Raw genomic sequence first — 12,410 nt, forward strand, 5'->3', positions numbered from 1 at the left:
TTTGAAACTTTACATGGCTTTACAATTCATACCAAATCAATACTGAAATGAAGGTCTAAGGTAGCGGATTTTGCTGGGGAACCCCTCTCAAGGAAGGACCCTTGAGGGGGGTTCCCCAGCAAAATTGGTTTATAGCATCAAAACTGGTGTAACCCTTTTTATACCTACATACAGTACATCTGTTTTGAAACCCTAGGACAAAATGTTTTCAGATGAGGGTCCGTGGACAAATACATATTTATCTGGAGTTCCTTGACCTTGACTTGAAGAAATTTGAGAACAACTGGTCTTGAACAGCTCTGACAGCTGGTTACCCACAGTCTTTACATACTGTTTGATATGTCACTGAACACCTACAACAGCATTGAAGCATTTTACAGCCTTCATGAATTAAATTAATGCAATTTCAAATGAAACATATCCCACTGTGCTCTCATTTTGTACATTCATTAGAATGTATAAGACACTCTTGATGAAGGTCTGGTGGGACCGAAACGTCTGTCGATTTATATAAAAGCAGAGGCTGCTGAGCAAGAGCAGTGTGCAGGATCTATTGTTCATGAAATATCTTTTTCATGTTTACTGCTGTACATTCATTAGAGCCATCGCCACGATTATATTTCCGCAGGAATACTTAATATCCACTGGTGGCCTAATCAGTCTTGTGTATATTATTGAGAAACATGTTATTTCTCCAGCTAGCTATGGTGATCCAAGTGTTTGTTGAAACGGTATGACTCGAGTTCATCCCCTGTCAGTAAGATCGAGCTGCGCAAATGTCCTATTCTCTCACCACCTTCTGAACATTGTATAAAAACTATTAAGGCAGTCCTGGTTTATGTTACTCTACCGGTAACACTCCTGAGGTGGCACTCTCTGTGTCTCCTGGATACATTGTCAGGACAGCGCTTGGCTTCAGTATTTTGTTAACTCATTTACTGCCCAAGCCTGAGTTTCCAGAGTTATTCTCATCAATGTCTTTGCATGCCAGGCCTGAGTTTCCCAAGCTATTAATCAATTAGATTTGATTAAAAACACAATGGACACTCATGTGCCCATGTTAAAATGTAAGAAAATCGCGGCATATAGCGCATATTTACAGTAGGACTCGACTCACTTCTGCACATTGGCTATAATTTACCACTGAACGTGTAAAAATGGACCTGGGATGGTGGCTGTTTTGCTACCCTGTCCTATTCCCGTTGGATATTATTATAACCCTATTTCTCTCAAATGAGGTATATAACAGAAAGAATCAGAGTATGAATTATTATTTTTAAACTATTCTCTGCTTTTTATTCTTGTCTCTTCTTCAGCCTGCAACCACAAAGACCCATGCGATCATTGAGAGGACAGCCAATTTCGTGTCTCAGCAGGGGGCGCAGTTTGAAATAGTGTTAAAAGCCAAGCAGTCTGGCAACTCCCAGTTTGACTTCCTAAGCTTTGACCATTACCTAAATCCTTACTACAAGCACATCTTGAAGTCCATGAAGGAAGGTCGATACAACCCTGTCCCTGACAAGAAAGAGCAGTCACAGGGTGAGTATTAAAAAAACGGTCACTGAATCGACATTTGATTGTAAATGTTTTGGCCCATGTCTTTTACATTTCTATTTGTCTGTTTTAACTTTCTTTTCTAACTCACAAACAATAACATAAGATGTGTATAAAAGCCCCTCTAGCCTCTGGAGTCACATACTGCAACACTGAACTAGAACATGGCCTATGGGTGGCACTAGAAGAAAGGCCATAGGGTCACCAAAGTCAATCCTATCGGCCTAATAAATGATGAGATGGTATATTGTGTGAAGAGTTTATACTTTGGTCTGAGGGTGAAGGAAAGATCACTGGGTCACTCAAATAGTTTGGTTCCTCTTCCAGGGTGCATGAATGCCCTCAATGAGTTTCATTTGATGTTTGTGATGTCATGCAAGTGCAAAATTTGGCCTGAATGTGGTACTGTATGAAATGCCATGGTCACACCTAAAATCAGTAATCGGCGGACCATGAAGGTGCTCAACAAATCTATGGCAATCCAGCAAGTACTGTAATTATCAAGATAACTTGTTTGGAAGCAAAGTGGTGAATGACAGACAGAGCAACCAACCAAAAGACATAGGCATTCCACCTCTAGTGGGGCTAAAATGTGTCTTTCTTAATGTTGGTGTTTTATAATCACGGTTTGCTTGGCAAGCCGTGCCCGTGATTAGACCATTTAGAACCATTTATGAGTGAGGGTTCATCCCAATGTTCCAAAGGCTTAGGTTGAATAACAATCAATGTATGAATGTGTGACTACAGTATATCATGCACTTAAAACATACATATCAGAGACTAGTAAATGAACTGTACTACAGAACATAACAATTGACTAAACTATGTTGTGGGTCATTAACTTGACTCCTGATTATTAAAGGCTCCTTTATTTCTTTCCTCCTTTGCTGTCTCTCCCGGTAGAATCACAGTCTGATGATTCAGATGACGACGGTGACGGCAACTACCTTCATCCCAGCCTGTTTGCTCAGAAAAAGTGTTCCCGTCTGGAGGAGCTGATGAAGGTAAAGCAGCAGGATATGAACATCTCTCCGAGGACATTTAATGTTATTACTTTCAGTAAGCCTGCTCTTCTACTGAGCACAGCCTGAAAATCCCTGACTTATATCTTGCCGACTGTGGTGAGAGCATTGTTATGAAATGGAGGCAGTGCAGTCTCCATCCCATTACTACAGTCTATTATTACTACATTCCATTTCTGCTCCCACCTGCCCTGTCAGAAAAGCCATTTATCTTTGCCAGAGCAGGAAGAAAGGAGTCCTGGAGTCTTTGTAGAGAAATGTAATGCACTCATCTAAAGGCAGAGCCGTATAACAATTATCCGCCATCTATGGAGACTATTCAGGCCAACCACACTAATTTTCTATTAAGAATTCATATTGCGTCTTTTATTGGGTTTAAGTACTCTCTAAATGTATCTATGGATCTCTCTTCCATAGCGTTTAAAGTAATTGCTAGCAAATCTGTGTCTGCATTTACGTACATACAGTACGTACAGTGATGATGCGGTCTGATTTGACGTGTTTCTAATATTTTTCTTTAATTGATTAAACTACCCTGCTAATTATAGTTAAATCACTTTTGATACCGAGTGAGCTGGTACGACTAAAACATACCAGCTATGTAAAATTCTTTGTAATAAGCCGATATATTATACGACTGTAAAAGCCAGTTCTTTTATTTGATAGGATAGTAGACTGACAGGAAATGGGGAGAGAGATGGGGAATGACATGTGGCAAAGTCGTCCGGATCAGGAATCGAACCAGTGACGCCAGCAGGCATCATAGCCTAGTATGTGGTATGCGCCTTGACCACTAGGCCAGCGGGCGCCCAGCCAGTTCTTTTTTACCTACAACTTGCCCATAGCACTTTAAAGACATACAATTTCAACTTGTTTCATGCAATTCAATTTAGTTTTTGAGAATTCTATTTGCACAAAACGCTTATGTCAAAAGTCTACTTTGAACTGAACAGAGCTGCCTTGGATCCTTTCTAAGTTCCCCACCTCATCTTTGCACATTGTTTGGTTACAATGGAATGGAACTAGATTTTTTGTCCTAATATCTATATACCCTCTCCTGTCTACAGTTTATTGTATTATTCACGGACCCACGCAGTGTTTCTTCTATTTGTATTCTATTTGTACATTTATGTTGAATAATGAAGGAAGAACATTCATCTGTAAGTTCCAACCAACCACTATTTGTGTTTGTTGTAGCCTCTTCAAGTCATGGACCCAGACCATCCACTGGCTGCGCTTGTACGTAAAGCCCAACAGGAAAGGAATGGTTCTCCTTCTCCTACCATAGTGCCCACACCGGTGGAAGTGGCAGAGCCAATTGTATCCAGTGAGCCAGTACAATACACGGCTGACGGTGAGTACAGTTTTTCATTTTCAAGCAGTCAGAGCAGCTGGGTAGTCTCTCAATACCTTAGGGATATATTATTTATATGATGGCATTGAAGTGGCCTTATTCATCTGCGTTTAGTTCTGGTCCGTTTCATTTTGTTCCTTCGTATTCCCTTTCAGAGGAGGAGATTGGCTTAACTGGTGGTGGTTGCTACCAACCAAAGAACACATTAGTTGTAGAAATAAAAGGTGACATCTTGTGTTCACCAACTGGCCTTAGGTTGGGCCCTTTTTTTTAGGTTGGGCCCTTTTTTAATAACCAGCGTTGGTTCATTGTTTAGTCCTATTTGATGTTGATCAGTAATTCAGTATATGCATCTGTTCCCATCTGGTCCCAAACAACATATCTCAAAACTGTACTGTATTCACATGGACCCTGTGGCCTTTCTTTAGTGTTAAAAAACTCCTAGTCGGTACAAAACCGTCTGGAGATGACGGATGAGTAGAAAAGTCTTTTTGTTTACTGGGAGCAGATTCAGGTAAATATCAGGAAGAAAGTCATGTTTTGACTGACGCTGAGGAAGGCCACAGGCCGAAACCGGTCCATCTTACCATCTTCTACACTGGTGAGACTGCTGTTGTGCTTTAAAGAAATAAAAATAGGAAACAAGAAACTACTGCAGAGAGTGCGGATATTCCCTTTCTTTCTTTAGTGTTTCCATTTGGCTAAAATGTCCTATTTTACACAAGATATCTCAAAATGTAGTGGCTGGATTGCCATGAAACTTTTTTTCAACCTCAAAACTAGTTTGTTCTTATTGGCGAAGTATTCAGTGGCTTGACCACTGAACACCTTTGAGATTTGTGAGGCTTTAGTTTGTCTCACACATCGGCACACACAGTAATTGACTATTGAAAACTAGATATTGGACAGGGAGTCACACCGCTATTAGACTTCATCATGTGAAATTATGATGATTTATACAATTTAATGTTAAAGTCTTTGTTGTTGTTTACAATGTGTTGATTCTAATGTGATTATACAAGACACACACACACACACACACACACACACACACACACACACACACACACACACACACTTGTCTTTATTTTTAAATGTAGAAAGAATGGTAATGTCGGTCAGTTCAAAGTTCAAACCACTTACGTCTGGTTTGGTGTAGCTAGCACCAGACATTAGTCTTGTTGTCCAATGTTTCCAATTTTGGGGGGCTATCAATGCATCCATCAATTCCAATCCATCCATCTTCGTTCACTTATCCGGAATTGCAGTTTCAGCAGCAAATCTCAGACTTTCCTTTCCTTGGCCACATTTGGCAGCTCAATCTGGGGGATCCCAAGGCGTTCCCAGGCCAGCATGGAGATATAATCCCCCCTCCCAAACTCCTTAGTCTGTCCCGTCGTCTCTTCTCAGTGGGGCGTGCCTTGAAATCCTACTAGATGCCTGAACCAAATCAACAAACTCCTATCTATGCCAAGGAGCAGCGGCTCTACCCTGAGTCTCTCTGTATCAAGTGACCATATGTTCCTATACCTCGCATCTTGCAAGAAAGAACCACTGACACTGAATCGAAATGCAATTTCTGGTTCAGGTTCAATCAATGACATTGATACCAATTACAATGTGAAGTTTTGGAGGATGAATGTGTTTGCTTTGCTGTGATATGGAGGGCTTGGCATCTGGATGTCCTTTATTGATATTTTGAACACTTTGGAGCATATTTCTTAAAGGTCAACGCTGTCCTGTCTCTGTTGTTTGTCTCCTCTCTAAAATGAGAAAATGAACATCGGTGAGAGCCTGAGCTGAGTTGGCTGTTTTGTCTTAATTGGCAACATCTGAAGAAGTCTTGCTTTTTACTTTGTTAGATTAGAGGGGATGCTACTATATGCTGTTAAAATGGCCAGTGCTTGTCATTGTCAACAGCAGGCACAGACATGGATTTTAGTGCAGTAGATTATACCAACAATGTAATCTCTTTGCTCCTTAAGATCAGACTTTGATTGTTTTTTGTGGCAAAAGTTCCCTGTAAAACCCTGACTTATTTGCATCAAAGACTCCCTTGGCAGACGGCTCAGTGGGATTACACAATCTAAAAGTGTGGCTTCTTTTGACTAGGAATTGCCAAGCATCAAGATGTTTTCAATGTGACACTTAATGTAGTTCCTATTAGCTTTACAGCTCTTTATCAAGAAGACTTTCCCAAAGTCATCTAAACAGGCTTTATCCCATTCCCTTACATGGTATTAATCTGTCTGCTCATAGTTGTCAGATGCTGCGACTACCCAATTAGAGTACTTTCTTAATAACGGATGCATTTGTAAGGAGTTGTAAGGAGATGGATGTTGTTTGACAAAGGTTCATGGCTGGCGCTTACTCCAGTGTTGCACTCAAAGTCGCCCTTTACTAAATAGTAAATTGGATAGTTTTATATGAATTTTCTCTCTTCACTTCCATCATAATTGATGTTGTTCTCAAGGTTGTTAGAACTGGCTCTGGTGATAACTGAATTACTAGTACTGTATTGCAGTATTTCAAGACTTACGATGAGGTGTGGTTCACTATAAATGGTAATACCATTTTCTTTTTTGTTTGTGGCTTTCTATTAGTCTTGCTCTCGTTGCAAATTTAACTTGGCCCAATGCTACCAAATAATATAAATCAACAGTGGTTGTTTAATGTTTTATGACCACGTAGTAACACTGGACAACAGTATGACACACTGCAAAGCTGATTTACTGCTCCAGAGTGCTGGCCACTGTGGCCAGTCTTTTGACTTACCCAATATGATAGATTTATTTTAATGAACTACATGGAGAGAGGAAGAAAAATATGAAAGATTTCGACAATTCAAGAGAACATATTGCATACTCATTTCTCATTACTCATTGTTCTGTCTGTACAGGGCTCACATTTCACACTATGCCATGAACATAAATTGATACTGTACATGCGTCAAGACAACGTTTTGGTGTGGTTCTATGTACACTACAGTGTATATTTCAAGGAAACGGGACCATCAAGATCAGGAGTGACATTTTTAATTGATTCATTGATTAATCGATTACAAAAAGAAATTGTGAAAATAGCTCAAGTTGTGAAAAAATAGTGCAAATAGCTGATCTACATGCTCACCACGTGTTGCAACACGTGTTGCAGATCAGCTATTTGCACTATTTTTTCACAACACTTGAATGACAAAGTATAAAATAACACTTAAGTGGTTAATCGATTCATTGATATAAAAAATTATTCTCGATTGTTAGATTAACCAAAAAAGTAATCGATAGAATAATTTCTATAATTGATAGTTGCAGCCCTAATCAAGATACAGTATACATTATATGCTGTAAGATTTAGTACTGTACCGTGCAGTTCCACTTGAGATACTATAAACATTGGATTGTGTCCAGTTGCAAAACTGGAGATGAATATCTATTGGCGAGTTGTGGCCGAAGATTTCATTTTGACATTGAACCAAACCTCATGGAAGATCCATCCAATTTAGACGAAGAAATTGCACATCATGTTTCTGACCAAACGCAATGTGCAATGACATTGCAACTTTATTTCATCTCTCTATTCACTAAATCTTGGTTATTATATCAAGATGCACACTTTGGCAGCCTAACAACAGTTGATCCTCCAATGCATTTATTTCTTAAAAATCAAAGCAGGATGATTTGATACACTTGAGTCTTCAAATGCTATTGCCTGAGGGACCCTCTCAAAAGAAGAGCTTCTTCCAGGAATTTGAAATATAGTTTTTATCCTCTGCTATAACTGTATTCTTCAAGGATACCTTGCATGGGGTCTTTTGAGGACCTTAAGTTGGCTACCCTGCCTTCATGTCCTGTAAAAGATTCAATCACTAAATGGCTTTCTTTACCGTAATTGAATTATTCAGTAAAATAATTGCCTCCATGGTGTCTTTTTTCCCCCCCAGACTTGAGTAAAAAGAATTGTCTCAGTTGAATTCAAGAGTATATGGCTTGCAAGTTCCTATATATGATATTTATGAGTCAAATCCACTCCCACTCGGTTTCTCAATGCTCTTCTGCTAAAGCAATGTGTCCATTTGTCTGATCGACCTCTGTTGAAACAATTGTTCAAATGAACCCACCGCCATTCAACCCCTGTTGACCTGTGAGTGCTTATGTCTCCATTGCTGTGATTCATTTAATCCAGAGACATTTATGGAGGCTGTCCTCTGACCTCTGCTGGGCTTGTCAAAGGCAAAGTGTTGCTACCATTAAAATCTCCTGGTCGAGAGTAGAGAGTCATGTATGCGAAAAGTCTAGCCTGATTTCAGACTCAGCTCACGCTTTAGTCTGAAACTGCCCTATTCTGAACGATTTCTGAGGGATGGACTTTTGTGCGGGCGTGCACGCACGCTGCCGCGCGCGAGTGATAGCGACGCACGGTCGCGGCGTGCGTGTGTGTTTGTGTGTGTCTCTCTGTCTGTGCCAGTGACTGCTTCCACACAGAAGTGTGACCAGAAACATGTAATCAACATTAACAGCTTGGTGAAATCAGCGCGTGTGTGTGTGCCTGCCTGTCTGGTGGTGTGTGAACTTCGTTTGAATCGTTTCAATGGCTGCGTGGATTGGATATTCGTTAGACCCACCCCCAGTCCCCCACCCCCTGCGCTCATTGGAGCAGCCGCGATTTTTGGTTGGGAACGGCCGATTCATGTACTCAGCTCCAGACCAGAGAAACAGTCCACTCTGAGAGTGGGCGGGGTCTATGGTCTGGAAGCAGACTACGAAAAGTCAGCTGTTAATTTACCCTTTCGTCCCCCACATGGGAAAAGCATCATCTTTTAAACTTCCTCCCAGTGCCACAATGTACGTTTTGTGAACAGAAGAACATTGATGGGGTTGGAAGTAGTTATATTACCTGCTCTTAGTTTAATTAGTTCTGTGAGTTTACTGGCCTCACCTGGCATTAACGGATACTATAGGGACAGAGGGCCATAAGGCATATCATCCCTAGAGCTGATACAGTTGTAGCTGACCAATCAGTGCCAGTTAAAGTTCCACCACGTACTAATGACGATTAGACCTATTTCCTCCTGCAGGGGAACATCAGCTGTTGTTGCCCACAGAGGAGCGCAGTGGGGGGTTTGTGAAAACAAGACAAATGCGATAAAAGCTTTATCACCCAGTAACTGACGTTGGGCAACACGTCAAGACTCAAATGTATGTAGATAGTGCTGATTGATTACCATCTGCAGTGGTGGATAAAAAAGTGATAGTCTCTCAAGACAGACTTTTTTTTTTTTGCTCAAATGCTTCCGACTAACAGTCTGTACGTGTGAAGTGTTGAAAATGGTAGATGTCCTGCCCCCCCCCCCCTACTTTTTTTCGCCTGTGCAGTCGCGTAAATAACTACTGCTGGAAACCAATTTAGTCTACGCCTAAATCTAACTAGCTGCTTAGCAGAATTGGACATTTAAAAAAATATATATGTTTGGAGATATTTTAAAATATACTTTCATGAACTCTAATGACAAACAGATCAGGGCTTACTTTCACAACTTTTACAGACTCTGCCGCATTTGAAGATTGTTGACAGGTTGTTTGGCTTGAGAGACAAGAGTGATGTTTTTTTAGCTGATATGGTTCTTTCTGGCATTTGAGAAACACAGCTTTCTGTGAAACGCATTTATCGTTTTTTTTGGCTGAGCCGCGCAATGTGCTTTTTGATGTAAGAAGGAAAAGGTTGAGGTTAAACGGGATTCAGCTTTCACTGCAACAGCTCATGCTTAATCCCCCTCCAAGAACTCTCCAGTCAACTGCGGCACCACACTAACACACAACAACCTCCCCGTGTTTACTTTATTTCGTTTCTCTCTGCCCTGCTATTCTCATTTTCTCCACTCTCTTCTATTTTTTGGGGGGGTTATCATCTAGGTTTCATCTCCACTATGGGCACGCAGTTGCGGAGGTTTTGCCAAAATGCAGTAATGCAGTAAAGTCATTGAAGGGAGCTACAGTGTTTTTGTGTGCACTTTTATTTTTCTTTGAACCGTGGAAAAGATTAACATCTGTCACTGAGCCCTAATCTCTGGCTCGGCAGCACAGAGGAGCTGAACGGGGAACAAATGAATCAAGTTTGGAAATGAGGGTCTTTCTGCAAATTCCCACTTCAGTGGCTAGAGGAGATAGGAAGTGTCATTACAGTCAACCGTATGTGCTAATATCCCACAGACACACTGACCTCAGTCTTTACCACTTAAGCCCTGTATACTTCATTGACCGGAGTCCCCCAGGGGTCTGTGCTAGGAGGCCTTCTCATTTTTTTCCTCTAGTCTACACCAAATCTCTTTGCAGGAAATAGCCAATCTACCACCTCCATCTTGTAGGGACCTTAACACAATTAGTGCCTCTTAATCTGAAGGTTGCTTGGTGCCTCGGTGCCACGCCGTTTCCTCCATAGGCCGCCGCTATTATTTTGAAGGGCTGGAAGGGGGTTGTTTTTGTTTTTTTGGATTATCACTTGACGGCAACGATTACGTCATCTAGTCACATGACAGTGTGGGTCCAGAAGGGAAACATGGCTGCGCGCATCCCGTGTCTAGAGTGTGCAGAGTGGAGCCCCCTTTTTGTATACAAATGTCTTTTATGAGTTATTGAAGTTTCTTTATGGGCCTCTCAATGGATTTACTATGGAGGAGCTTCACTTCGCGTGCACGCCCGACGTGCGTTGTAAACAAATCGCGGACATTGCCGATGCGGGCGGGACCGGAGCGACGTACAGTAAGTGATAATATCTTTACTGTATATACAGTAAGATTCACAGTCCTCACCGTCAACGGCGCCATGGTATTAACCCTTTCAATGACGGTGAGGACTGTCAACGGCAGCAGAACAGTTAAGGTTCATTTGGCTAATATGTGTAAAGTTAGCCTGATACTTCAGTCCGCACATCACCACCCCCTGCTGGTGGGTGGTGTGTAGTGTGGACTGAACCCGGAGATATTTTATTTTATTTCAAGCGCGCCCAAAGAGCGGGCGCATTGAATGGGCCAATCAGGGTTGTATGCTTGGGGCACGTGGTTTGGCTGTTCCGGTCCCAGCCCCCTCCAAACAGAGCTCTTCTGCCCACGTCAGAGCAGTGTAGGCCCACGTGAGACTCACTCGTGGACTCTGATTGGTGTCCTCTGCCCACGTGAGAGTCTAGTGGACTCTGATTGGTCCGTGAAAACTGTCATGGCGGAGTCAGACTCGACTCGTATTATTTTAATAAACTCTACAATAGTGCCGTTTCATCACGTTTTAATACCATTTTGCACTAACGTAAACATGCAGTCATATAATATGTTATGAGAAATAACATATTTTTGCAATGTCACGCCACGTCGCCGTCACGTGTGTGTGTGTGTGTATGTGTGTGAGTGTGTGACGTCAATAGGCTTTAGCCCGCCCCCGCTGAAATAGAATGTCTGCTCGAAATCTCTGACTCTCTCCCCCCACGTAGTGTGGTGTGTTGAGTCGGACGCTTGCAGTCAGGCAAGTGTAAAGTGGCCATATAGAACATTGCAATTGCTGTAGAATACAAGTCATATAGACATAAGAAGAACACTTTCCGAGGAGTATTTGTAATGTAGTAATGTAGACTCGCATTTATTTTTTCTTACTTTGCTTTGAAAATGCCATTTATTTATTGATTCACACCGCATTAGTGTCCAGTAGTGTGTTCTATTTAAACATGAATACAAGTTGTTGTAAGTGTTCTTGCATGGTCAAGATAAGAACACTTACTTTCGGTTCATTGTTCAGTCCTATTTGATGTTGATCAATACATCCATCATGCAAAATATTAAATAATATATAAATGTAAACATACCACCCACTGTCATTGGTGGTTCGCAGACATCTAAATACTTTGATATAATATATATATTCTACCTTATTTCTAAATTACAATATGTTGTTGTAGAATGACAAACTGTCCTGAGAAAGTAAAATCAACAATTTTCATGACATTTCATTGAATACATCTGTCTCCAGATATCCGGGCGACGGCGACTGTGTCTGCGCCGGCGATGTACTACGGCTACTACATGCTTCCCGATGGGTCGTACTGCTTAGCGCCGCCTCCCCCAGGGATCGACGCCAACTCCTACTACAACTCCATACCCGCCGGAGTGATGCCGCCTCCTGCTTCGTCTGTAGCCATGCCTCCTGCTGGCACCACCCCTCCACCTCATCCAGACCCTGTTGCTATGGCAGCAGCAGCAGCAGCAACATCTTCCTCCATCTCCTCCTCACAGGTCACTGTCTCGGCCTCCCCTGCAATCGTACCAGAAACCAGGTACTAACTAATGGACGTCCTCATTCATTAATATGTGTTCTTTTTATGTATTTATTTATTTTGTCTGGAAAGCCCTTTGTTTCTCAAGTACAATCAACCTCTGTGAATACATTTTTATTTCACAATCTTCTCTGTGTGGGAATATAGCCCGCCTTTTCCATTTGAAA

The 12,410-nt window shown here is 41.6% G+C and overlaps 1 protein-coding gene across 2 annotated transcripts in view; it reads left to right on the plus strand.

Annotated features, from left to right (window-relative positions):
* Window positions 1-12,410, plus strand: part of sfswap (splicing factor SWAP) — a 115,782-nt gene that overhangs the window by 18,276 nt on the left and 85,096 nt on the right. For both annotated transcript variants that reach the window (XM_080743833.1, XM_080743834.1), the window contains 4 exons: window positions 1,317-1,539; window positions 2,458-2,558; window positions 3,774-3,930; window positions 11,940-12,243. In XM_080743833.1, the coding sequence (XP_080599959.1) occupies window positions 1,317-1,539; window positions 2,458-2,558; window positions 3,774-3,930; window positions 11,940-12,243 (785 nt within the window). The remainder of the gene's footprint in view (window positions 1-1,316; window positions 1,540-2,457; window positions 2,559-3,773; window positions 3,931-11,939; window positions 12,244-12,410) is intronic.

This window comes from Nannobrachium achirus (assembly GCF_963921795.1).
Source record: "Nannobrachium achirus genome assembly, chromosome: 15".
Lineage (NCBI taxonomy): Eukaryota > Metazoa > Chordata > Actinopteri > Myctophiformes > Myctophidae > Nannobrachium > Nannobrachium achirus.